Genomic DNA, 27,610 nt, shown 5'->3' with positions numbered 1-27,610 from the left:
GCCCAGAAACCGAAACCATTTCCAGTTGCCAACTTTTTCTTTCAGATTCCCCAGGCTCTCCACAGAATTCTGCCCAAATCTCTTCTCTCGCCATGCCCAAAACCAGAAAGTTAGCCCACCAGTTGTCCAAAAATGTGCATTATCTGTGCCCCCTTGAGGAGAAGGAGGGAAGATATTATGCCCCGGTACAAGTACAGGGGCAGGGTACAATTTTGGCACTGGTGGACACTGGATCCCAAGCTACTCTTCTGTCCAAAAGGGCCTTTGATGAACTAAATGCAGGAAGGGGGGAGAATTACGCACTCAGAAAAATTGCCGCGATTTGGCTCAATTTCTTCACGTGTCAAAATAGCAGCTCCTTGCTTTCCTTTGCTGAAATTCGTTTGCAACCTGACAATCATTCATAGAGCATTGCTAAAGTGAGCCTGAACTGATTTAAAGTATCTCTCACTCACCCTGAACCTCTAGAGGGAATAAAAATCATTTTAGTATATTTTTCACTTCATTGCATACCATCTTTAAAGTACTTTGCCTGTGTTTAAAATCAGCCTTGTGATCTACGCTTGCTAGGGGGGAACTGAATTCGGATTGTACTGTGATTGTATTCCTGAAGACTGTGTGCATTACTTCCATCTCCTTACATTGCATAGGGGGGGGAGTGAATTGTCAAAGAAAAAGTGATCACATTATCTTTTGCTGAAATCATATCAAGTTTATTTCTGTACTGCTTTTTATTCATCTTTGCATCTCCTTGAAACCATAAAGCATTCTCTGATACCTTATTCCCCTGTTCCTAGTCATAAGTCACCCGAACTGTGCTATTGTAGGATTACCTATTGCTGATTACTGCTCATATTCACAAGTGTGATATCAATTATTAATTTATTATAAAAGTGTGATATATACATATATTGTTTAATTCTCAAATAAACCTTTTAAATTTGCAAAACAAACTTACTTCTTGGGTCAGGGGGATTCTAAGAGAGGGGTGTTATATAAGGGTGGTCATCCAGAGTACACAAACTGGACATAAAAATATATAAATAAGGGCTTCCCTTGAGCAATCCCAGACAAGGCACTGACTTAGTGGGACTGCTTGATTGGAGTCATTAACAGTATGTTTCAGGGTCGTCCTCTTCCTCATCTTGGTCCTCGTCATCCCCATAGTAGCCCGTCCCAGTGTGTTCTTCCAACATGCCCAAATCTGGATCCTCACAAAAGGATGGCTCTCCCTGATATTGAGAATAGGGCTGTATACAGAAGGGGTCTGAAGACCGTGTTGGTGCTTCAACCCGGGACTTCTTACTTGGGGGCATTGGATCCTTAGAGCCTGAGGGTTCTGACCCGTCGGGGGTATAAGAGAGAAAGTGTTCAGGGTTCTTGCTTTAGAAATCTGCCAATGATGTCACCCTTGACATAACTCTGTCCATGTCATCACTAGACCATTCTCTTGAACTGGGAATGACTCTTTCTTGGGGGATTTTCCCGGTTTTATCTTGACTAGACCTACTGGTTTGAGCAGGGGTCTTTGGGATAACAGAAGACTGAGACTTGTCTGTCTGTTTATGTGCAGTAGAATGTTTTTGAGGTGTGGAAGGCTGAGACTGCTGCCTCTGTTTTTCCCCCTCCCCGTGGGTGGAAGAGTGTTTACCCTGTTTTTTCGCCCCTTCTGAGCCTTTCGACGCCTGTCCACAGCCGTTACGCGGTCTGCTGATGCTGACTCCTGGAGTGCGGTCTGGGGATAGAGGTCGGCTCCGTCTTCCGACGATCGAACCTCCGTTACCTTGGGGAGCGAGGCACTCTTGGCAACAGTGGATGGTTGCCTGGAGTCATGCAGCGATCTAGATCTGGAACGCCCAGGACACCGATTCGGACCGTTCTCTTTGTGCCTCTTTGCGAGAACTCGACGTGCGCGTCGAGTCTCGGTTGGACTTCATGTTTTTTGTGGAAGTGCTGTGGGTAGTGCTTGTGTCGCTCGGGGTTTGCCCCATAGCAACCTAGCCGAACGACCTTCCGAGGTCGGGGTCTTTGATGCCATGTTGCCCTCGCCGCCCGAAAGCACAGCGTTGCCGCCATCGCTGAAGGCGCCCTCCGCTACCATGGCCTCTTGACACCTGGCGTGGTGGGCCCAACGCTTGATCGAACGGTCCTTTAGTGTTTTCGGTTTAAACCTAATACACGCTCTGCAGTTCGCCTCTGGGTGGTCCCTCGGCAAGCAGAGATTGCACGTGGTGTGTCTGTCAACCCAAGGGTACTTGCGATTGCACTTGGGGCAAAATTGGAAAGGGGTACCCTCCATACGCACCTTGTGGCAGCGGGCTAATAAGTGTAGGAATATATAAGAATGTACCTATATACCAAAGAGTGTAGAGTATGTCCACCCCCCACACTCCCTACTTGCAGGGCCGAGGCCAGAGGCCTTCCAAGGCCCGGGCCGAGCCCAGAGGCCGTCCGAGGCCCAAGTCCGTCGTGCAGACTCGACGGTCGATTCCTTCTCCGGGCCGGCGTCGAGTGTTGAAGTTCGGTGGCTCGACGTTGGGGTGGAGAAATGGGGAAATATAACAATATTTTGCAAAAGTATGGCTAAGGCCAGGGAACTTCGCGGAATGCTTCCGACCAGTAGGGAGGGTCCTAGACGCGTGAGGGATCATGGGTACAGTGGACGTCACACTAGGGATAGTATTACTGGCACGCCCTGTGTCGACGCCCATTTTCGAGTTTCGAAAAACAAACTGTAATACTCTGCAGCTTCCACTAGATGTCGGTATATAGATATATATAGAGAGAGAGAGAATACAGGTTGGTAGACTTTCTCAACAAAACTGCATATTCAGTAACGTACCAGTCTGCATAAAACGCAAAAAAACTTGAACAAGGAAATCCATAGTGACAGTACTAAATGCAATCCCAAAAAAAGAGGCTTGGCGAGCTCCATCCTAGCTCAAACCCTGCTTATGTGGTTAAAATGATAGCTCTCCTCAAAGGCTCTGCGGTTCATACTTCTAGAGAACAATAGGAGTAAGAAGAAATGTAAGTGCTGGAACGGGCGCGACACTGCACCTGGCACATGCAAACTGCCAAACACGTTGGGGTACACAATATTATTGTTGGGCCGCTTACTGCTGAGAAACAAGCAGCTTTGCAACAGTTATCCCACCCATCAAACCTGCCTCAGGTGAAGATCCGTGACAGGAGCAGGAACGTGCTGGGAACGCACAGCACCCTTCTGTCCACTCCAGCTGGAGGCATCCGGCCCAGTGGGAGTTCCATCTCTGGTGAGCTTCTGGGATAGGTGGAGCACAGATTCTCGGTCTAGCTAAACGTGAAACACGGCGCGTTTGGAATGGGGCGGACGCTGCCCCCGTTCTACTTGCATTCTTCTCTCCTTTCACGCAGAAGACTAGGGCCTACCCCCCGCCCCCCTCCCACGCCCCATACCCACAGCTTTGGGAAAAGAGCATGACTGCCAGTAATTCCATCGCAGTCCCTTAAGCACACATTCGGGGTTCACATCCCTTTAATTGCAAGGGGGTAACTGTGAAAGCGGCATATGCAGAGGAGTACCAAACGAGCCTAGTTCCGGCATCAAAGGGGTCTCGTTTCCCCAATTCCTCTGGCAGGGAGGGGGCTGGCAGTGGAAGAGGCGCACTGCACTCAGTAGGGCTCGGCCACCCACACGGGGTTCCTCAGGACCACTCTGGGGTGGCCGCTGGGACATCAGCACAGACTCGGTTTATTACGATGGTGGTCTAAACTATGCCCTTTTCTGGCCCTGCAACACGTGTGAAAGTCAAAAGTGTTCAGAAGTTCCAGTCTGTATTTTAGCGCTATATAAGACACCAATATGAACATAAGAATGAGATGCAGCACACATACCAGCATACGTCAAAAAGTGAGAAAAGTCCCTTGCCTCCCCACTTAAGAAAAAAACTGTCTGGGTTTACCTGTCAGTCCGGGGGCCATGGCTGCAGAAGGAACCGGAAGTGACAGATGAAGAGAGCAACAGCAAGGAAGAAATAAAGAGACAATGAGAGTTTAGAATTTGTGATAAAAGCAGGGCCCTTGTTCAGTCATTCATTCAAGCCTTGTGAATAGTTTGTACTTCGCCGATACCAAAAAAATATAATCTAAGAAAACCATTATTTTGGGCAAAAAAACAATGATTCCCCCTTTTGCCTCCATCATTCAGATATTTCAGCAACGAATAGAATCGAACTATCGACAGGCCAACGACGGAGAAACTGCTCGCCCAGCAACAGCTCCATCGCCGCCTTGCCAATAGCAGGCAGGATCGCCAAGGCCACCATTAGTTTACAGGGTCAGACAACTGGATGTTAGGAGGAGACATTTACATAAAGGGATACAGTACACATTACCAGTGAACTTCAGATTACTTTTTGGATTGTTTTGTTTTAATATTTATAATGCGTGCCAGACCCGAGGGTAACAGGGCGCAAAAAGGCATAAAGAGGGTTGTTCAGCTTCGGTTACATTGCTGTACAAATATCATACATTATGTACAGTACATTTTTATACAGAAATTGTGGGTAGGCAGGGAGTACCATGTTCCGGCATGAGAAAGGCAAGTTACACCTTATAATGGGAGACATCATGAAGTAATATTATACAGGATGCACAGAAGGGCACATAGAGCATTCTCAGTATAGCACAGTGTCAGAGGTCATTAGCCTTGATCCAGTGGATGAGCTTGGCTCTAAAGCGTAGGTAGGTTGAGTCTTCCCTTAAAGTAGGTGGGAGTGAATTGGGGAAACACAATATGACAAACACACAAAGGAGATCTACGGAGATATATGGGAAAATTTGGAATGACTTCCTGAATTTCTAAATTTATTGCTAGTTATGAATATATAATGTTCTGCTGTTCTGTATATTCTTACTGTATTGTACTATGTGTTCGGATTGATTTTATCGTTTGTCTACTTGTGAAACTTTATAAATAAATAATTTTTTAAAAAAATTTAAAAAAAGGACATCTAATTTTTATGGTGTTTCCAGACGAATTATGTAAAAATGTACAATGTATTTTTTCTGCATTACTTTTAAAGTGGAATGGCTCTGTAATTCATTACAGAGGAGATTGCCCTATCCAACACTTTGAACAGGATCAAATAAATGGCCGTAAAAAGAAAAAAAAAATCTCCCCATCATGTCTCAGGCATCTAGCTCCAAATATCCAATACACAGGGCCAATGCCGGGGTACTGACAATCGGCTGTGTGTATTTAAAGAGTAGTGTTAATTGAAGTTCAAGAGGTCAGCTGATCCTATGTCCAGCCCTGAAAGGATGTATTCCAGCCCACTGCAAGACATCCCGCCCCAATGATAGAACTTACAACCCCATAGCATTGTAGCACCCAACTCCAGGATCAGGGCCTAGACATTAAACATTATTTAGACCTCTTGCAAAACAGGTTTTTGGCTTGCCTGCATGTGAAGGGCTCCACACGAAATGGTTTCTTGGTTTACTTTCATCACTGTAGCTCAGCGGGTTGCGCACTCGCTACTGCGATCTGAGCATGATCTGCAGGTCGCAGGTTCGAATCCCGGCAAGGCCAACTCAGCCTTTCATCCTTCCGAGGTCGATAGAGTACCAATTTCGGTTGGGTGATATTGTATGTAAATATGTGCTCTCTAAAGCTCTTTGGATAAAGGCGTTATATAACTAACACATCATTAAATAGACGCGTACACGCGTCATCTTGAAATATTGTATTGGAAGTTAGATGGCAGCCTAGTCAGGACTAATTTAACCCATTAGCAATATGTGCAGATCCTCAAGACCCACTATGCTGCAGGCTCAAGCTGCAGTCCCCCCACCACATCCACGGACAAAACAGTTGTGTCCTCCGGTAATCGGACACAGAGCAATGAGGCCACAGGCGGATTAGCGCTTTACAAATTCAGAAGTAAACAATCGTAATTCCTAGTCCAATTTCTATAGGTTTTCCCCTTGGAAGATACCTTCCCTCAAAGCAGACTCTATAGTAAAAGATATCAGTCTTATGTGGAACCGCCATTGCTGAGATTCAGAGCAGTGGGAGTTTAGCTCTGGTCATGTCCTACAGCTGGCCACATGAGCAATGGAGAATTTAAAAGCTCAGAACTTTAAACACATTCATGGAGATACAAATGAAAATTAAAACAGGAAAACCATTTGACTGCAGTTTCCAAAGATATGCTTTCATTGCTACCGGCATCGCTGCTTCTGCCCCAGGTTGGTAGTACATTTCTTTCACATTTATTTAAAGGATTTTAAAGCGTGAGCCTAGCAGGCTACCAATGTCAACGGAGGGAGAGGCAGAAGCGAGGGCGGCAGCAGGGCAGCAGTGACAGGCATAAGGGTAATCGGTGAATCCAACAGCAGTATTTGACCAGGTGGTGTTCGGTCTGGCGGCGGGAGGTCCGGGACAACAATGGAATCTGCTTAAAGAAGGAAATGAAGAGCCTACTCTTCACTGAAGTGCAGACGAGTGGGACCAGTTTTATGAGGGTGTCTAAGCTACTTCTGGGCGCTAAGCAGGCGGAGGCCACCAGGCTCACTGACCCCTTGGTGAAATGAGTGCTAGGGGAGCAGTCGTACTCTATGGTAAATTTGGGAGAGGTGGCATAAGGGGTGTGTGATTGGGCAAGTTTAATTTCCATAATCAAGTTTTCACTTCATCAAGTTAGTTGGATCCCCGTGAAAGGGGAGTGACCTGGATCCAAATAGGGTTCTGCTTAAAGCAGGCGATGGACATCTATGCCTGGACGAGGGAGAGGCAATGTTTCAGTAAGTGGATGTTTTTCTGGCAGAGACTGTACTAGTGGAAACCAGAGACGTAAGCCAATAGGTTTTATTGATTTATCCTTCAGCGTAGAAGACGACATACGCTTATTTTAAGGTTCTTTCCAATGAAGCGTTGGTGTGCAATAGAACTGGAGTTAACCCGTTCATTCAGGTGAAGTCCAGACTTTAAGCACACCGATATTGTGGAGAAGCGGTCTGTGCTTCTGTTGGGATTTTGTTCAATGGGGGTTGTCTATAGGGGTGTGTGAAAACAGGTCAAGGGATTTGCAGCAGTACAGGGATGAGTAGTGGCTAAACCACCTCCTCAGTCTCACACTACTACACCAGCAGTGATCCTAAGCAAAAGTAAAAAGTACAGTCCGTCAGGAATACCTCCTTCGCCTCTTTTGGAAACGTGGTCGAAGGCAGGCTTTATTCGCATGAGGGTGGCCAGCTGATAACAGGAGCAACCCACTATAGCTTTAGTACAATAAATCCAAATAAAAGTGACCAATCAAGGGGCTATACAGATCAGGAATTTAATAAAACAATCAAAGCAAAACAACCAATTAAATACACTGAAGACTATTTTCGGCAAAAGGATTCTAGCACCATTGTCGGTGTTCAAGAACACATTTAGATGGCAAGACAGGGTTTAAATGTCACTACGGTCCCTTAAAGTAGACCAGAGGGACAAGGCCTCTTCAAAATACCTTTAGTGCTGGTCTATGGTGCTCGACAGGATTGCACCAGCCTATAGGTGCTTTCTCTGCAAACAAGCAGGTGGTGAGATATTAGGTCCCACTGGCGAGTTGGCATCGATCAGTTCAATATGCAGGCACTAGAGTTCAGTCAGCGCTCCAGTTGGGGGGGGGGGGAGTCGTTGGCTGCCAACAGCTTGAGGCGTTGGTCGAATCATCAGATAAAAGATGTTGGTTTGTTGTGTTGGCATTCAAGATGGTTCAGTCGATGGCTTCCAGCAGACTCAGCATTTTACTCAGTTGTTCCTATGAAGGCGAAATGGCGATATTGTTGGGACTTTGCAGTTCCACTGCAATTAGTCAAGCCAGCGTGTGAATGGCAGACAAGCAGTGTGCCAACAGCAGCACCCCAGGTCCTGTAGTGGCTTAAAGTGCATAGAACCTGGTTGAACCATCTCAGCTCAACCAATGGAGTCGAGGAGAACAGGGTTCAATCTGCTTCTGGAATTATTGCACTGCTTAGAGGCCCAATTGTGAATCGCCATGACCAAGGCGAGTCCTTCAATCTGCTCTTCCATTCTAGGAAGTTGTATGGCACCTCCAGGGGGTTCCTTCACCTGTAGGGAACAGGATGCTTGTTCCAGTGCACAGGCAGCAAAGAGGCCTTTGTCTAAAGGAGTGCCACCCACACTGTTCCCTGAGGTGGTTAGGGAGCAGTGCTTTCCTCTACCTTAGATATCTTCTGTCTTCACCTCTATGGCAGAGGAGTTAGGAATATGCCGTTTTCTCAGAGGCCAGTGCAGCCTTGTACTTGTGAACGTCTAAAGATGAATCAATTAAGTAGAGGGTTTACCCACCTTATAAAAAGGCAAAAGGTCACAGTGGATTAGTCCAGAACAAGCCTGTTGTAAAGGGTCCATCCAGGAGTTTGAGACATTCAATTGCCTTCTGAAATCATATCCAGAGTGCTTTTTCTGCAGGAAATGGGTGGGGTAGGAGGTTGTAGAAAGCCCCATCAGAAAACAAGACGGTAGAACCGCTCTCAGTATACCATTCCCTCTAGACACCAACTCCACCCCCTTCCTAAGACTACAGACTTCTAAAGGCTCCAGTGAGCAGCACGCTAGTGCAAGCGTGGCTTTATGTCATCAGTGTTACCTTTGAAGCACTGATTAAAAAGGGGACCTCCTGGACCCTGGAGGGCATAGCGTGGGGTCCGGGGAGGGAAATGTGGAAATGGCAATTTCTATGTCCCTTTTTATTTGCAATGTAGTATTTGCATGACTTAATTTCCCCACTGTATTCAATTTATTGCACAACTTCATTCTCCAAAGTTTTGGGCGACTTATTTTTCCCCAAATGTATTTAACCTGTTGCTCAGCTGCAGCCTGGAACTACCCCTTTCAACTCTTCCTCACACTCACCCCACCCTATAATTAAGCTCCCCTCTGTCTTGACACGAAGCCTCTCTGAACCCTGTAAAACCAGTTCCACGTGTTGTGTCCATCATGGGTGGGGGGCTCTGGAAAGCCACACTCCCCACCAAACAATTAGTCTGCCCTTTGGCCCCAACTGTCCTGCATGGGATAATGTCATCTACCCTACAATTAAAATCCCCTCTGGGCTCAAACTGCCAACTTCCCGGACCTGGGAATCACACAGAATACCTGAAAGTGTGTGTCCCACTCTGCATCCCATCTGGACTGGAAACGACCGTGGCAACACTTGCCTGGGTGAGGCGCCGGCCCTGCAGTGGGCAGGAACAGCTGCCTTATATAAGCCTGTGGAGAGAGCACTGGGGCTCTTCCTTTTTTTTGGCTGTTGGCAGTGTGTGCTGACCGTGGGTGTTGAGGCCAGAGAGGCATCCTATTTAAGGTACCCTTGTCCCCAATCTACTCTCATTTTCTCCCTCTTCCCCAAACTGTTCTATTTATCCCCTCTCCCTGTGTCCCCCCGTGTCACTGTCTCCCCGTGTCCCCCGCTCTCTTTTTCCCACCCTCACCATCTCTACCAGACTCGCTCTCCAACCCTTCCCTTTCTCCCTTGTTCTCCCTTTCCCCCTAAATCCAAGAGTATGCCCCGGGTTACATGCCAGTGAGTGTGCCTAGCTAGTCCAGTGTGTCTAATTTATCCTGCTGGCCATGAGTTTACTCTTCTTCCTGTAATAAATCTGTTTCTGGTTTCTACAAACACATTGGTGCCTTCATGTTTCTCCCCACTTTACCATGTAACCTGCCTGTAATTAACACCGGGTTGGTCGACTCCCTGGTCCAAAACTGTGGTTCTGATGGGGGGTGGGTCTCCCATACAGCATCCCCCATTTTGGTCTGCCTCCCACTTCCAAAGAAGGTGTGGCCCTTGCTTGTAGAGATCAAAGAGGCAACTTCCTGGACATTGTCCCACATGGGTGTATCGGAAACAGCCAGGTCAGACAGCTAATTCACAACCATTGCATACTTGGGCCCTGTTCACTAAGCTGACACTCGTGTGGTATCAGATTGCTGTCTGTATAGATGTGTGACCTTAGTAGCCACCATGCCATAACCAGGCATGGTTTATTTTTAAAGATAAACATGCCACCTAACTAAGGCAAACGATTAGGTTTTGAATCAAAAGTGCAAAAGATCAAAAGGCCACATCTACCTGTTAGAACTTTGTGTTCCAGCAGCAATCAGTAATCTACGTTACCTTTGAACCTGATCTGCAGCCACGGGCGAACAGTTTCTGTAGATGTCAGGAAACTAAAAGCAAAGACACATGATGGTACTAGGATTTGGCACACAGCTTCACAGAATTTCTTTTTTTTTTTTTTTTAAATCAAATGTTTTTGGGCTAAACTGTTCCCCGCAGATGGCCATACTATCACGTGGTGAAATAATGCTGGGGTTATAACCTTCATCTGTTTTGGAGACTCTGATGGGGGTGGCAGGGTTATTGTGGTATTTTAACCATAACTTATTTGGCGATGGTGTTGCACTGGCCCACAAATTGGCATGCAAGAGGCTGAGGTAGGGACCTGGTGCAGTGTTTGATGGCCTCCTAGATGGCTCTGCTTGAATTAGATACCTTGGATATGACCTACAACATAAGCTTGGGCAGGGCTCAAAATGTGCACTTGCCACTCGCCATTGGAAAGTAATAATTGGACTCTTGGCGAGTAGGTAATGGTGTGCTACGTGTAAGTGAAGGAATTGGGAGGCAAGTAACTTTTCATGACTGGCTAGAAGATTGCAACTGAATACTTGTACTCCTGACGTAGGGAGTCAGTGACCTAGCACAGATGTTGCCATCGTGTGGAAATCTACCCCGAGGGCACCCTGCACTGCCAAAACAACCCTGTACAACTCCAGATTTGTTCCTTACTGGCACATTCAGATTTCACCATGCTGCCACCTTTCCTGTAAAGGCATACAGGGAAAATGCCAGACAGAAGGAGACTCAACTGGAAATGTACACATTCAATCTTTCTTACTTTAGGCGTACACATGTACACATATTAAACAGGTGACTGAAGGTCACAAAATGGTAGCACTGGTCGGGTCAGCCGATTTCCACCTCATCCCCTTCCCCCAAACTCTGCAAACCACACCCTTATTTTTCTTCCTTACACTGTCACTTCGGACTTGAATGCATAGACTGCCTTGGCTTTCCCAGAATCTATCCATGGTGGGTAGATTGGTGAAGCTTAAGCACTACCAAGCAGACCGGGCTCAAAACAATATTGGTCTACTTGAGCACACTTCAAGTCCACACAACCAACCAGACTCCCCTCTTAATACATCCAATCGGAAGCCTGAGATCTGCCAGCTAGAATACAGCTGTAAAGCTATTAGCGTTTCAGCTTTACACTCCTAATTTGATGCACTTCCTACTGCTCAAACTACAGAATTGGAATCCACACACACACAGATACTCAACCTTAAACAAAACACACACAACCACTCACCACTGCCTTTTTGTACCTACATCCTACTGCATGCTTCCTTAAACTCCCTCTCTGTTCATCACTTCTCACCACAGGCAAAGGTCTAGCAACCCAGGTGTGGGGACAGTACACAATATTTATTTGTAATGCGCCAGTCGCTCGCAAGCCTCGGGCGCAGAGACATGAACACGGTGGACACGAGACAGCACGAGAACAGCAGACTGAGTCCAAAAGGAAAACTGCAGTGTGGGTTAGTTGAAAATGTGGGTTTTCATTAATTAGCAAAATCGCAGGTAGTTGGCTTCCAATCGTATATGGTTAGGGAGTTTATTCCACAGGCCTGCGCCTAGTATGGGGAAGGATCTTCCCATACCGCATTTAAGCTCGTGTGCGGCCACTATGATCTTGCCTTGGTTGGTGGTTCTCTGCTTTCTGCTGGGCAAATATAGCTGTATTTTGGTCTTTAGGTACGCTGGTGCATTTCCATAGATACATCTGTGCGCCAGTGTTAAGGCCTTAAAGTGGACCCTGTCTTCGATTTTCAACCAGTGTAGCTCCCTTCTGGAGTCACTGATATGCAGAGATCTCGTTTTTTGCTTAATGATTCTTACAGCGTTGTTCTGAACAATCTGATAGCTGTGGAGGCACTGGTTGTTAGAGCCGAGAATGAGTGCGTTGCCATAGTCCAGGCGTGACAATATGATCGCCCTTGCAATGGTGGCACAGTTGTCCTCAGATAGGTAGGGCCTAATGGCTTTTAATAATATTAGGTGGTTTGCACACTTTTTTTTAATGCATTGAGCTTCAGTCCCCAGGGAGGCTTCAAGCATCATTCCAAGGGTTTTGAACTTACTCAAGACTTGTATTTGTGTGTCTTATCAAGAATGAGCTGTATGTTGTTGGTAATTTCGCTCAGGCTGAAAGGGAGCCAAATACCATAAGCTCTGTTTTTTTGCCTTTAAGGCACATCCAATTAGCATCCATAAATTGTTCTACGGTAATGTAGACCATGGTAAGCTGATCGCTATCTTTCTGGAAGTCCCCACTCAGTTCATTCACCAGCTGAGTATCATCAGCATAGTTGGTGAAGAAAGTGTTGATATGGTTGCGGACTAAACAGAGATATCTCAGATAAAGATTGAATAGTAGTGGTGACATACTGGCCCCCTGTGACACCCAGAATAGCCTCAGTGCCAGGAGACCACTACAATGGAATGAGATATTCAATAGAGGTGCCTATTACATTGAGATATAGAGGTTTGCTCTGGCTGCGGTTATAAAGGAACGGTGACCGGATTGGTGGCTGGCACATTTGTGGTCCTGTTTATATCAGTTTGAAGAGGCTTTCGGTCAATGGATTTATGGCTTTATTGGAGCATAGGTGTTGACCGTTTGTCAGGTTTTGCCTCATTGGCTTTTCATATAGGCTACGATGTCAGTTGTGGAGATCAAGGAGAGCGGGATGCCTTCTAAAGCAGTAATGTGTACATTCTTGAATGAGCGTGAAGCGTCTTGGTTGGTTTGGGTTTGCAGCGATGATTGTTGCTGTGTGGTGAAGCAGGATAGGTACTGCAGTGTATTCTGGACAGTCTAAGGGTCGGTCTAGAGGCATTAATTGTCTGGTGATGCAGAGAATACTAGGTTGAGTCTGTGGTCTCATTTGTGGTCGAGTTCGAAGACATGTTGTTTGATGCATCTTGAGCAGAGAGTTTGGACAGGGATATTGCTTTCTTTGTTAATGTGTGCACGGTGAAGGGGAGGCATGGTCTGACACCGACACAAAAGATACCATTTGTAATACCTTTATTAAAGTTTCGGGGGTTGGAAAAACTCCTACTTTGCCCTATAGCTAAGTTGGGAGTTCTCCACCATCAAACGATAAACAAAAACAGTCTTAGTGGAGTCTGGCAAATCAAAATGGCCTATGATAAAAAATAAAAGGAATGCCTTCCCCATCTCTTGTACAGAAAGTGTATAAAGGAGAGATGTATGTAAAGGAAAATCAGTGTTAAAATAAAGAATAAATGTGGCTGAATCACACTGGCTCTAGGTTTCAACACAAACAGTTCAAAACGTGGACCGTTTGCTTGGCCTTACACGTTAAAGTCTCTTTCTAGCCTTTCAAACAACGTTCAACAAAGGTTCCCGCCGGTCCCACTCTGTCGGGCTCAGACCTTTCACAACAAAAAGTTCATCAATACTTGCAGGGGGCTCCCTTCCCCAAGCCCATTATACTTCGGGTCTCCCTCAGTCGGGTTGAGACCACTTTCGGATGTGGAAGACTTTCGAATGTGCAAAGCTTTCTTTACAGGCCTCCGCAGTACCACTTTGACTCAAAGTTCAACAGTCATCTTTTACCATCACCCTCTCTCAGGGTTAATTTTGATTACTTCACTTTCACAGTTCATTCACTTTATCGCTACAAACAATATACCTGTCACAGAGACTTCGAGTGGGCAACTTCCTTTCATCGGACCACTCAGGATTGCTGATCCCACAGCTGTCCTTGCTACAACTTTCATCCACAGGTCTGCCTTTCCTCGCGTCTCATCCACATGCGTGCAGCCTTCTCTTGCGATATAACGCTGCAAATTGAATCTTCCCTTAACACACACCGGTCTCTCAGGTTGCTTGCCAACTCACCGGCAGTGAGAATTTCCTTTTCTTCTTTACAATTTTCCAATACACGAGTCAAGGCTAGTACCACATGCTTGGCCTCACCTCCCAAACTCTGCCGTTCACCCAGGAGGGTATCTGGCATCCTTGAAACACAATGCAGCCTTCTACTTTGGCATCTGCTTTTCTCCACATATCTTTCGCAGCCTTTTGGAGGCAACAACCTCCTGTAGCGAACACCCAGGTTTCTCGACCGGCTGCCCTCGCCCCATGGTTGGTCGCTATCCTCCAGTAGGATCACCTTTGCCCCGGATGTTCTGCTCTTACTCGTGTTCCACCTTGCTCAGAGTGTGTCTCTAGGTTCCGCCTTTTATCCGTGTGAGGAGAGCCGATTGGTATCAGGTGTATGCACTTGAAGTCAACTGCCTGACTTTGCCGGACCGGATTAGTGGGACATGTCCGGTGCGATGTTTAAGAGTTGGTCTTGTATCACCCTCTTCCGGAGCCCTGTGTTTGTATAGACGTGAGGGGCAAGATCAGTAGTTGGGACATTGGAAAATCCCAAAAAATAGGGGTGGGCTAGTTGTAGAAAAATGGGGGGGGGGAATACCACATCTCACCATCGGCTACCTCACCCCCACTCCCTGAAGACCCCTCTTCCAGGTGATCTCCCTGCACTGGTCCACCCCCAGGGTCTGGATCCGAAGGCGATGGGTGTGCCCTTGCAACCTGAGAGAGCGAGAGAGAAAGAGATCCCCGGGGACTAATAGGCGAGACACCCTTTGGTTTCTCACAATGGTCAGATTGGGGTTCAGGCTTTTTTCTGGTCAAGAAGCATTTTTTAGGTTGCATACAAAGATTGAAAATTGTGATGCACAATTTTGAAGAATTTTAAACCATGGAAGATGAAACCACGCTGGAGGATGTTGTTCATTGCACTAATGAAAAATGCCATCTAGCGAGACTTTGCTTGTTGGGGAGTTCATTTTTTGCCATCATTGTTGGGTGGTTCTGAACTCCTGGTAGCACTGAACCTATAGGATTAGCATGGTGGGAAATAACTATTAATAGACCCGGAAGCTGAGTCGCTACTCACTCAAGCACATCCTTGCCTGGCTTGCATCCATCAGAAAGTTTTGGGTCAGCAATATCAGAGGTGTTATGCATGTGCAAATCCCAGCTTTAACTCTTGGCCAAGTTTTATTGTGGGCAAATCACCACCCCAATATCCCCAACAGCTCTCTTCCAAACTGAAGGAGAGATTTATTAAATAACCTAGACCATGCTTTTGCAACCTTTGGCTCAGGTTTGGACTACAACCATCCCCCTCTCCTCCCTCATCAGCCCTAGCAAGCACAGTGAAGGGAGACACAGTTCAAAGGATATGGAAAAGATCTGTAAAGCAGCTAGTTGCCGACATCAGACCTAGAGTACCTGAATTGTACAGTAATCATCTCCACTTATTCAGTAGGCAACGTTCCACAATCGGTAATGTCATATAACAACCAAAAATATCCTACAGCTCTATTATGGATACTCCTCCGCTGACCAACCTTTTTTTAGCCTCAAACAAAACAGTTCTCCAGTAGCGGACCTGCATTCACCGGGCACCCAGTCTCCTCCTCGACTCCAGTCTTCCACCGCCTTCAGGTTCTTACTGCACCAGTTACTAAATGGTGTGATTGTACAGTCAATGATACTGCTAACTGCTAGACATTCCTCCCAACCTTCAGGAGGACACCAAAGTAGGCCCCTACCCTGATGCACATTCACTGTAAAAAAACACTCTTCAGGGACAAGGCATCCAAGCACAATGTCAACAAAAGGCAACACCCCTTTAGTGCAAAGAACAGGCTGCATTATGTTCTCCCATTTAACCTCGGTCACCTGGCGATCGGTTCCATTGCGCTACTCTTAACTCCTGCTCTGCTGTGAAATGCTCCTTGGACATCTCCTGAAAGAGCTTGATTTGGATATACTCTGTCTCACTAAGCTCTCCTCCCTGATGGCTACAAGATCCTCTCTGGACCTAGAACCAATCGGCCTGGCGGGGGAGTAGCCCTGATCTTCCCGGAGTGAATCTCTGCTTCTGTCATTCCTACGCAAGCCTATTCCTCCTTTGAATGCCTTGTCTGCAGGCTCTCCATCTCTCCTGGCCTCACTCTCACTGTGGCCACCATCTACAGGCCGTGTGGCCAGGTCGCCCTATTCCTGAGTGGGTTAACCTCTCCTCTCTCCTTGCAGCTACCTCTCAACTTCTCCTCGGAAACCTGAACACCTGGATGCTACTAGACTCCCCTCTGGGCTCTTTCGCAACCTCTGCAACTCCCTCTTTCTCTCTATTCTACCCTCTGGCTCGTCTCCCACTGCAGGGCACACCCTGGATGTTCTGATCTCGTCAGACCTCCCCCTCTCCAAACCTCTAACCACTCCTCTCTTGGACTGACCACTCTCTTCTCTCCTCTCACCTGTCGCTCTCAGCCCCTCAGGTTAAGCCGACCCCAGCACCGCTACCCACCTTCTCGGTCATCCGGTCCATGGAGCGTGCGTCAGTGGAGGCTTTCACCACTACCTTTTCTCCTCCTACACCTTTGTCTGACTCACACTGACACACCACTCTCCAACCTTCATCTTTCTATCTCCAACACTCTTGATGTCCTTGCCCGTCATAGGGATCGGTTTGTAGCCTGCCTCCAAGTACGACTCTGACCTCGCCACCCTTAAGAGCAAGTGTAGGGTAGCCGAGGGGAAGTGGAGGGCATCTGGCGCATCCTCTGACAAACTGACTTGCCGCCTGCTCCAAAGGCAATACAGACTCGCTGTCCTCTCTAAGAAGAGAGCCTACATCTCTTTGGCATCTAACAGCTCAGCCGAACTTCAAAATCTGCAAGGAGCTGGCCAATCCTGCTGCAGTCTCTAACTCTCCTGTTCCCTCCCAGGCCATGTGCACGGCCTTGGCATCTCATTTCACCACTAAAACTCAGGACATCCTGCGCACCCCCTCTTCCTCTACCTCCACTTTCTCTCCCCTCTACCATGCCAGGCCCCTCTTCGGCCGCTCCTCCTCTGCCTTTCTCCGCTTTCCCCTTTTCCCCAATGTTTCTAGACAAGTCCGATCTATGAAAGGCGATTACCCTGCTCCTCCAGAACCATCAAGGATGACATTGACACCCTTGCTCCAAGCCGTGGCCAAATTTTGCAATCACTCTTGCCACTGCAACTTTCCCTTCCCCCTCAAGCACTCCCTTGTGCACCCCCTTCTTAAAACGCCCTGTGCTGATCCTTCCTCCCTGGCGAACTATCGCCTGATCTCCATCACTCCTTTCCTGGGCAAACACCTGGAAAGGCTTACCACCTCTCAGCTTAACCTGCATACTAAATCTTTGGATTGTCTCCATGACCATCAGTCTGGCTTCAGAGCAGCCAGAAACACGGAAACTGCTCTCCTGAACACCTGTGAAGACTTGCTCTCCAATCTTGACTCTAACCTTCCTTCTGTCCTCATTCTCCTTGATCTATCCTCTGCTTTTGACACAGTCAACCACTCCAACCTGCTCAATCGTCTGTGACAACCTGGGCATCTCAGGTCAGGCCCTCACCTGGTTGACCTCCTTTCTCACTGATTGACCCTCTCAGGTACAACTTGTGTTTTTCCTCTCGTCCATACCTCTCTCTACTTGTGGTGTTCCCCAGGGTTCTAGCGTCTCACCCTGGCTCTTTAATCACTACCTGGCACCTCTGACCCACCGCATCCCTACCTTATGCTCAAACTTTCAGTGTTACACGGATGACACCCAGCTCTCCTTCAGGCTCCCCTCAGCCTCTTCTGCTCCTTCTCATACCAGACGGTTTGTCCGCAATTCAGGAATGGACTGCCTCCAATGATCTCTGCCTTAATGCCAGTAAGACCGAGACCATCCACATTGGGACACCTGCTCCCGCCTTACCTCTCATATTCTGGCTGCCCACCCTGGGCCCTCTACCTGCTCCTTCCTATGAGGCTAAGAACCTTGGGGCCATCTTCGATTCCACCCTCTCCTTGCATCTCTGACCCTTCTAAGAAGCCTCGCTATCAGCTGGAGGTATTCTTCCTTTTCTCACTTTCCCCCAGAAGCTCACTGTCTCCAGAGCCCTGGTCCTCCTTAGGCTGGACTAGCGCAACAGCCTCCTTCTAAATCTGCCTGCCTCTACTCTTCGCCCTTTAATTTATCCAGAACAGGACTGCGAGATGTGTCCTTGGCCTCAGGCCCGGGGATTGTATCTCTCCTGTGGCTCCCTGTAGCTGCAAGGATCAAGTTCAAGACCCTCTGCATTGTCCACAAGGCTTTCCGGAGCCAGGGACCACACTGCATCCAATGTTCTCTTCCTGAAACCTATTCCTTCTCGAGCCCTCCGTTCATCCATCTCCAACTCGGAGCGTCAGACGCTTATCCATGCCGAGAGTGAGGGGGGGTAGATCTCACTCCTCGGCTGGAGCCTCCCTCTTTAACAGCCTCCCTGCCTCTCTCAAACTGGAGCAGGACCATTTAAGGTTCCAGAAGCAACTCAAGACATTCCTTTTCACTTCCGCTTTCTCTCTCCCTCGCAGATGTCTGGGTCTTCTGTGCACCCTGGTTATCTGGCCGCCCACTGAACTTATGGGACCAGGCTCCAGTTGCCCTTGCACTGCATCCGGCCCTCGTAACCATTTAAGGGACTGTATCTGCAACCCTACAGTCCCCCAATTTTCTGCAGTCATGAGCCACCAACTGGAGCACTTAAGAGTTACTTGCAATCTCCCTCCCCCACACCCCATTGGCATGCCACCCTGCCCACACTTGCACCTTCTGATTGACACAAGGCCTAGTAAGATAGTTATAGCCTCCTCCTGTCCCCCCCACTTCCTGGTCTTGTCGCGCCTAGAAACACTTGTGTACAGGTGCGTTATAAATTACATCATATCATTAATTTCAAATGACTGGCGAGGATGACTTAAGTATCTGCACAATACTTAAATCAGAAAATAAACTTGACCATCGTTCAGTGGTTGACTCTGGCCCGTATCATGCATATTCTTGTCCTTTTAGGGTAATCCCCTTGTTCCCATAAAAATGTTGTGATGGTCGATGGTTGCCATGATTAACTCCCACCCTGAATAGACCTACTCTTTACCACAGAATAAAAGATTGTGGGCAGGCAAATTATTTAGGACCAATTATAGCGAGGTTGATATAAAGAACTACCAATAAGGAGTCATTGGTTTTCATTTCAGGAGACCTTCACTTGCTTCTACTAAGTTGAAAAGTTAGCATTTAAGATACTCTGAGAAGCACACAAATGCCTACAAGGCATCACCTAAGCACCTCTGCTCTACCCCCTACACTGTGTGCTAGCTATCGAACTATGCACACCTGGAATTTTTGCTGCACACACAGTTTAAAAGGCTTCCCAAGAAGGAGAAGCTTTTCTGCTCAGAGCTCTCTACTTGGATACACCCTTCCTACCCCTTTACGTTGGCAAACAAATCATTTGGCATTCAGAAACCATCAGAAGACATCAGGCCGCATTGATTGGCTTGCACACAGAAAAAAAGGCCTATGAGATTAGTTCTGGATTATGTTGTCGGATATCACAACACTACAAACCTATACAGTCTTCTTCCCCTACCTAACAAAGCCAAGCATTCCTCATATGTGAAGCCTTCGCACTTCAAAGAACCGCTGAAACAAAACACATTCAACTACTTAAGGCCACCTGTACTCGTGCTGCCCTTTTAAGCATTTTAATTGGGAAATGCTTTAGATCACAGGTTGAACATGAAATAAACTAATGTGTTTGCAGTATGACATGGCCTAAAGTTGGAACTCCCTTTACCTGGAATTTCCAAATGGGTTTTAACCACATAGGGAATGACAGCTTTGGCTTATGTCTCATTCAAGTAAGGTTAAAGGCTATAGAGGGGCGGCACATGTCCTACTAGTGACAAGGAAGGGGAGAGGGCAGATATAGTAGGCCAGGGCAAGACTTGCACTTCCTTTTAAAAGCAGAAGATGCATTTCTGGTTGCCAATGTACATCTGTTTCCATTCCACTTGGTACACGGACGTGTTTTCCACTTTTGTGCTATAATACATTGTGGTATATTTGTTGTGATCATTTTTCTTGTCACCAAGGTCTATGGCTGCACTGTTTTTATAGTTAAAGACTGCAACCCTGATTGGGAGCCTCATATATAAACCTTTGCAGGGTTTCCAATCCATCATGACTGCCGTTGTAACAATTATTAGCAAAGTCAATTTGCCTGACTTCTAAATTGCAGAAGATACAGAACACACCTAGAAACAGACCTGCACCCAGTAACCGATTACTTCTGAAGAGCGCACACTGATGAAGCAGAAAAGCTTTCTAGCACTTCCCTTGCTTCCCACTAACCTAAACCCCCCACACCTCTTTTTCAGATCCACCAGAGCCTCATTACGATGTTGGCGGTAACCCTAGAACACCGTTTCTGGTGCCCCACTTCAGTGCCACCGGGACATTACGTCCCATTAAGTCAGGCGGCGGAAAATGTCAGTCCCCATTCACTGAAGTCCCATGGATTATGGAATTTGCAGTTTAAAAACCATGGGCGACCAGTTATATCCAGCCATCAGATTTTTCCAACAAAAAACGAGACAAAAAACGAGACCCGTAGCAGCCTGCCATATGCATCCACTCACACAGCTCCAGGGAGGTTTTTGGGTCAGTGGTACCAGCAAAGAAGTGCCACCAGAAGGAACTCTATTATTTCAGCCTGAACTGAAGACACATCTAGTATGGATTACACCAAGGTATCGGTTTTAGAGTTCTGATATATTTTACTCCCTAGAACAGAAATACACCAATTGGGACTCAAAATTACTTTGAACCACCCCCCCCAAAAAATAAAGGAATAAAATACACCCACATCAAAATATCAGGAGCAACAAAATCCAATTTACCGAGCAAAAGCCCTTTCAGTAAAAGACAACCCTGCACAATGGTCAGTACACGGCAAATGGCAAAGCCCACACAAAAAGTCACTGAAGAGTCTTACTTGCGTGCGAAAGGGAAGTTCAGTGATGCACTCGCTGAGAAGTTGCGTGGACTGTCCAAAGGACTACTGCCAGCTGTGGGTGAAACGCACAGAAAAATCACGATAAACTTCAGGCTATTAAAACACAATCGTATACATTCAAACACAATGGACACAGATGCGCTGCAAAGTTAGAGATTCCAAGTGCATTTCTGATCGTACACATTAAGATGAGGAGATGCGAGACGAAGAGGCAGGGCCATGTGCGATTGGTCCTCTTGCTGGAAACTGCTGCCCTCATTGCAGAATTGCCAGTTTCCTGAAAGTCCTTTGTGCTGCGAAATGTTAAGTAAAAACATACTGCTTTTATTTTATTTGCTTGAGCCAACATCCTAGTTCTCTCCCACTGGACCACTGTTGGAAGCACATTTCTGTTTACTGCTCTGACTGACAAAGGCAAGTCTAGGTTCCAACTGAACTCTTGCCAAATTTCCAAAGTATATCTATTATTGATTAATCCAAGCTAAAAACACTTTTAGTGTGGTCCCTTCCAGTGATACAAAAACAGCCCCATTAGATACACAGCCTGCGCTAAATTGCCCGATTACTTAGCAGTAATCTTCATTAGTCCTAGTCTAGGTCTTCGGCACAATCCCTGGGTATCAGGTAATATTATCCCCACCAAAATATCGCTGTATCGTATCCAAAATATGGGTAATGGCCATAGGCAATATTTTTGGTGGGGATAATATTAGGGTTTTTTTGGGAGCGGGGTGCTCCCCGCTCCATTTAAAATAATACAGGGGTTGCGGGGGTGTCCCACGCAGGTTCCATGCTTAAATATCGCCGGAACAATATGGCGATATTTTTGTATGGCGATATTTTTGTATGCCGATATTTTTGAGGGGATATTAACACATGCAACCAATCCCTGACAGAGGAAGGACTGTGACGAGGAAGACGTACAAGGAGCAAATGCCAGATTACTATGGGTTACCTTCCTTCCTTCAGGTCTGCCCAGTATTAGTCCTTAGATTTATGATTGTCGAGATAGACCTAGGCTTGGAATAATGAAGATTACTGTTAATATGAGATAAATTGTGGGTAGGCGATCTGGTAAGGCAACAGCAGGCTTTTTATAAAACCACACACCTGCTTTATGGGCGCAATAAGATTACATCAGCATCCAACGCAAAGGACTTCCCAATGGCGGCATAGGACCCATCCATATTCTCAAACAAACATGGCATCTTTATCAAAGAAAGCTTGAAAATCCCTGCCTGATATAAAAGCACTGGTTACTGTTAAAGTATGTAGTTTCCTTAGAGCACCTGTGGCCAGATTTGAGCTTTTCTAGTCCTGTAAATAATACAAAAAGTTACTCGTCGTAGTGACTAACGTTCGCCTAGTCCATAGTCCCCTTTCCTCCAAACTTGAGGGATATTCCATCCTTTGGGGCGGGACCAGAGCACTTTTTGGCAGCATCCATAAAACATTGTCCTTTATTTATTTTTACATGGGGAAGGTACATGTATGGCTCTAGTCCCACCTTCCTGAGCCCTGCCCAGCGCATCGCCTTCAGTCCTTTTCAATCGCTAATGTCCGTAGACATATTAGCAATTTAGAGGGGACGCTGCATTGGCATATGGAGGAAAAGGACTAGGGACCAAGAGTACGTTAGTCAGTAAAGTGATGAACTTTTTCTTACACCTACGTCCAGTCACCCTTCCTCCATTCTTGTGGGAGATTCCCAAGCACTGATTTATAGAAAATGGGTGGATGGATTAAATTTCTTTAGTTAAAGAGGTTCCTGTGGACCGGTTGACAAAACTGGGTGTCCGCTCTAGAGCGGAGGTCAAGACAATGTTCGCAAAACGCCAAGGGAGAAAACCAAGTGGCACCCTTGGCAATGGTTTCCCAGGGAAGGTACTTCTGGAAAGCCACAGAGGTCACTTTACCCCACACTAGATGTGCGTGAATGCCTTTGGGGGCCCACTGGCCTTTTACTGTGTGGGCTTCTGTGATGCAGGAAACTATCCAGCGGGAATCAAGGCCTTCGAGGCTTGTGCTCCTTTCTTGGCATTTCCAAATATCACAAAAAGTAGAGAAGAGGTTGTTAAGTCCTTTGTCCCATCAAGATAGGGATTGAGAGCTCTACTGATGTCAAGGTTGTGTAGTACCTGTTCTGCATCTGGTGAGGGGTCCAGAAAATAAAACACTTTCACAGTGAAAGACTGGTTAATATTAAACTCAAACAATTTTAGGGAGGAAATACTAATGTGGGGCACAGCACCACTTTATCCCTATGGAAGGACATGAAGGGTTCTTCAATGCAGTGAGCCTGCAGCTCGCCAATCCTCCATGCTGAATTGATGGTGACCAAGGCCACCTTCCAGGTGAACCATTTTAGATCCACCATTGCTTATGGTCCCATTTCTTCTGAGGCGGTTTGACCAGATAAAAAAGATGTAGCAGCCCAGCCAAATGAGGTTTTATCACTGGGTTTTTGAGAGTGAACGAAGAAGAGCCAGTATTGAGATTTCCCCCGACAGCCGCCAGGTTTGTGCGGCAAGAGTGCATATGAATGTCAGTTGATGCAAGGCCGTAGATAAAGGGGACGCTATTCACTGAAGCTTGACTAGGGTTGATTCGTTTGTTTAGGCATCGGTGACAGAAGCAGAGTCATTTGCTTTTGTATTGTGCGTGCGTAGGTGGTTTATGCCCTGCCTGGATAATGCACATATCATCGGATAGGTTGTACTGTGGGAACGAACGGGATTTCAGGAACTAGGCCGCCGAGTTGAGATTGTGGGGAACAATGGCATACCTGTTGGGCGTTCTGATGCAGGAGATTGGGAATCTTCAGCTCTGAAAAAAACAGAACCGGACCAGCCATCAAGGTGCTATAGAACACCAACATGCAGTTCTGTGTCTCCCGCAGCTTCAGCAAGGCATGCTGAATCAAAGAGGGGAGGAAAGGTGAACGCTAACGCTCCGGCTCAGGAAACCTTTAGGGCATCTCCTAGGGAGCCTGAGCCAAGCCCCTGCCTGGAAGCATATAGCAGAGGTTTCACCAACAGGTCTATACTCGGGGGTCCCCCACTCGGAGAAGAGATGGGAGATAACTTGTTTGCTTAACACCCACTCAGAAGACCGGCAGCTGCGGGAATCGGCTGATGTGTACTCCTGGCCAGGAATGCACACCACCTGTAAATTCCCTTCTGTATCACCCATTCCCATAGCTGTATATATAGGTCCACCAGAGGAAGGGACTTAGTTCTCCCCCCCACATCCCCTGTTCACAAAAAACGTTTAGAATGATTTGTTGGTCCAGATGCAGACTATTTTGTTGGCGATACTGGACTGAAATGCTTTCAGGACCACAAAAATACCTATTTGAGGTAGTTGATGTGGTGTTCCCTTTCAGAGTGAGACCACAGATTGAACACCTCCAAATGACCCAGCGTGCCCTCCGCATCCCTAGCCAAGCAGGGAGGAATCCGTTGTCAATGTCACCAGAGACAGTTCCAAAAAGGTGGTACCCTCCGAGAGGTTGTAGTAGTCCGACCAACATTAAAAGCCGGGAATCATCTCTGGAGTCACCCGAATCCACAGTGTCTTGATCCGTCGCCTGAGACCATTTCTCTGAGTTCCATCTGTGTGAGTCTCATTTTTTATCTTGCCAGAACAAGAGATAAAAGCACAGGGTTCCATTAAGCCAGAAGTCTCTTGAATCACCACGCTGACTTATGGGTGGAATTCAGGAAAAGGAAACCTGTATTGACTAAATCTCTCATTCTGTTGTCTGTTAGAAAGACCTTGGCTACCGCTGTGTTCCACCAGAAATCCAAGAAAATCAATTGAAAACTTCTTCCAGTTTATTGACAATTTCAGTTTGAAAAAAAGCTGAAGTAACATTTGCATTTGTGAAGCTGCTTTCCGATGACTGCAACATCTGAGGAGCCAGTCATCCAGGATAGCCGTGAACTCCCCGAAACCTGAGAAACGCTGCCATCACCTCCATCATCTTTGTGAAGACTTTTGGCCAAGCCAAGTCCGAAGGGGAAGACCCGGTACTGAAAAAGCTCACCCCCTACCAAAAAACGAAGGTATTTACGGTGCTGAAGCAATATTAGTATATAAAAAGGTATGCATTCCGAAGATCCACTACACAGAGCCAATCGTCCTGTACAAGAGACGAGCGGATCTGTGTCAGCCTGATCATCTTGAATCTTTCCTGGGGAAAGTGGAGAAATCAGACAGAAATAAAATAATGCGTAGGCCAGCCGGGTTGGATTTCGTGCACTGTAGAAATGCAGGAGTAGAAGCCCCAGTCCTCTTCGCCGGAAGGACTCGTTCAATAGCCCTTCTGTCCAAATGTTTCTAAACCACCGAACGGAGAGAGGGAGATCCTGCATTCTGTAGAGGACAGAAATAAGCAACTGCATGGTGAGGAAGACAGAACCCAAGGATCCTTTGTGATGGTCTGCCAAGCCTCCAGCTGTAGAGAGATGCGTCCCCCTCCCGGAGTTGGGTGATACCATTGCAAACCATCATTTGGGATTTTTGCTCGAAGAGGAAGTACTGGTCGCGGAGGTGGGGGCTGCAGAGTGGGAGAAAATACATGACTGCTCCTTCCCTGTTGCTCAAGTTGAGGGCCGCTGGCCTGGCAGCCGAGACTTACAATCTTGAAACCCCCAAAATACTGCAAAGAATATGGAATGTAAGTCAGTCTTTTGGCGGGTAGGAGGATTTCGCTGCTGAAGGTTTTGTGAGCACCGAGCGATTTTGCCGTCAAAGTTCTCACCTTGGTTTGTGCTAACTCATCAGTAGAGCCGTGGAAGAGTTCTCTACCCTCGGAGGCAAGATCCAGAACTAGGACCTCCTTCATGAAATTGGTTGCGTGGAGTCACGCTTGGCAGGTGGCATCCATGCAAATCATAAGACTGCATGATGTGCTGCAGTATCCAACTAGTCTTGCGCCAGAGTCTGATAAACCTGTCCTGAAATGGTCAAGCATGTCTTGGGGAAATGAACTGTTCGAATTCTGAAAGCTCCTTCCAAAGTTTTAGGTTGGCCACAGCCACAACTGCTTAGTATTTGCTTGATGGAGTTGGAGGGTCGACAAAGTTTCTTCCCAAACCCCTCCAAACACATATCCTCCTTTGACAAAACTTGTGATGTTGAGGACAACGATGACAAAGACTGGAGGGTACTTGTGGTTATGGGAAATTCCTCAGACACTTGGAAGCCTGTAGCATGCGTGTATTTGTTTACGTGTTAGCCAGTTTGTGGTTTTTCCCACATTTTCCGGCCCTCAGCCATATCCTTTTTCAGGAAAAGGCCTGAATGTTTCTGCGTTTTCAAAGTAAGACCCCGTGACAAATCCCCCAGTAGGTTGGGCGATCAGGCGTTGGGATGTCTAGATAAGACAATGTTAGGTAGGAATTGGTGCAGTGACACTGTGTGAGACTACACAAGACTTATCTATCTGCTTGGTATTAGGTAACCCTCCTTTTGGTATAGGTCTGTACTACACAAGTTGGTAGTGTGACTGAGCAGCCAGGCCTATCTCAAGATCGGTAAATGTGAGCTGTACAGATGAAATCAGTCAATACAAGTAACCAAGTAACACTTCCACTCAAGGTTTCAGTAATAAATAGTTATTTATTTAACATCAGTTTTAGAAAAGCACCATTTAAAAAGGCAATTGTAACAGCCAAGCAAACTTTGGAATTACTTTTCAAAATCAATAAAGCTGGGAAATACTGATTGGAGATGCTAATCCTTTTCTCCTACACCCTGAAGTGACTTAAATAAGGATGGTATTGCATTAATATAGAACACCAGTTTACATTTTTTTAGACTCCGTTTCAGAAAGGAAGGGTTAAGGAAAAATAGAAAGGTTAAAACATTTACTTATAATGTTAGGGCAATTTGAAAACTCCAACGAAATCTGGATAAGCCTTTTCCAGCACAAAGTCAATGGATTCAGGAAGGTGCCTTAGGGCGTCAGGGCAGATGATGTCATTTGGGCAAAGTCAATAATGCACTTCTTGGATAAAAGTCTTTCACAAAGTCAGATAGTTCGTAGAAAATCACTAAAGGTACACACGCTGTTAAGCCTGTGCAAAAGAAGTTGAAATCAACTCAGAAAGTTAAGCAGGTGCAAATCTCAAGTGAGAAAGCACTACTTAAGGCGTGTTAAAGACTCCAATCAAGCATTCCCACTAGGTCAGTGCCTTGTCTGGGATTGCTCAAGGGAAGCCCTTATTTATATATTTTTATGACAAGTTATAATCTGGATGATGAACCCTTGTATAACGCCCCTCTCTTTGAATCCCCCTGACCTCACTGAGCCAAGAAGTAGGTTTGTTTTGCAATTTAAAAGATTTATTGGAAAAATTAAATATATATATATTACACTTTTATAATAAATTAATATTTGATATCACTCTTAAGAATATGACAGTGATCAACACTGGATGATGTTACACTAGCACACCGATTTAATTACTTAAGAGTTACTATAGGGAGGAAAAGGTAACTG

At 46.5% G+C, this 27,610-nt stretch overlaps 1 protein-coding gene across 6 annotated transcripts in view; it reads right to left on the bottom strand.

Moving 5' to 3' along the window:
- The window catches only part of MAST3 (microtubule associated serine/threonine kinase 3), a 1,229,968-nt gene that overhangs the window by 254,427 nt on the left and 947,931 nt on the right, over positions 1-27,610 (bottom strand). For 4 of the 6 annotated variants that reach the window (XM_069649250.1, XM_069649247.1, XM_069649252.1 and 1 more), the window contains 2 exons: positions 21,082-21,154; positions 3,945-3,965 (listed from right to left, as the gene is read on the bottom strand). In XM_069649250.1, the coding sequence (XP_069505351.1) occupies positions 3,945-3,965; positions 21,082-21,154 (94 nt within the window). The remainder of the gene's footprint in view (positions 1-3,944; positions 3,966-21,081; positions 21,155-27,610) is intronic. The other 2 variants (XM_069649248.1, XM_069649251.1) reach the window with 1 other exon arrangement.

This window comes from Ambystoma mexicanum, chromosome 1p (assembly GCF_040938575.1).
Source record: "Ambystoma mexicanum isolate Mex_15411 chromosome 1p, UKY_AmexF1_1, whole genome shotgun sequence".
Classification (NCBI taxonomy): domain Eukaryota; kingdom Metazoa; phylum Chordata; class Amphibia; order Caudata; family Ambystomatidae; genus Ambystoma; species Ambystoma mexicanum.
This window is presented reverse-complemented; position numbering and strand designations above follow the sequence as displayed.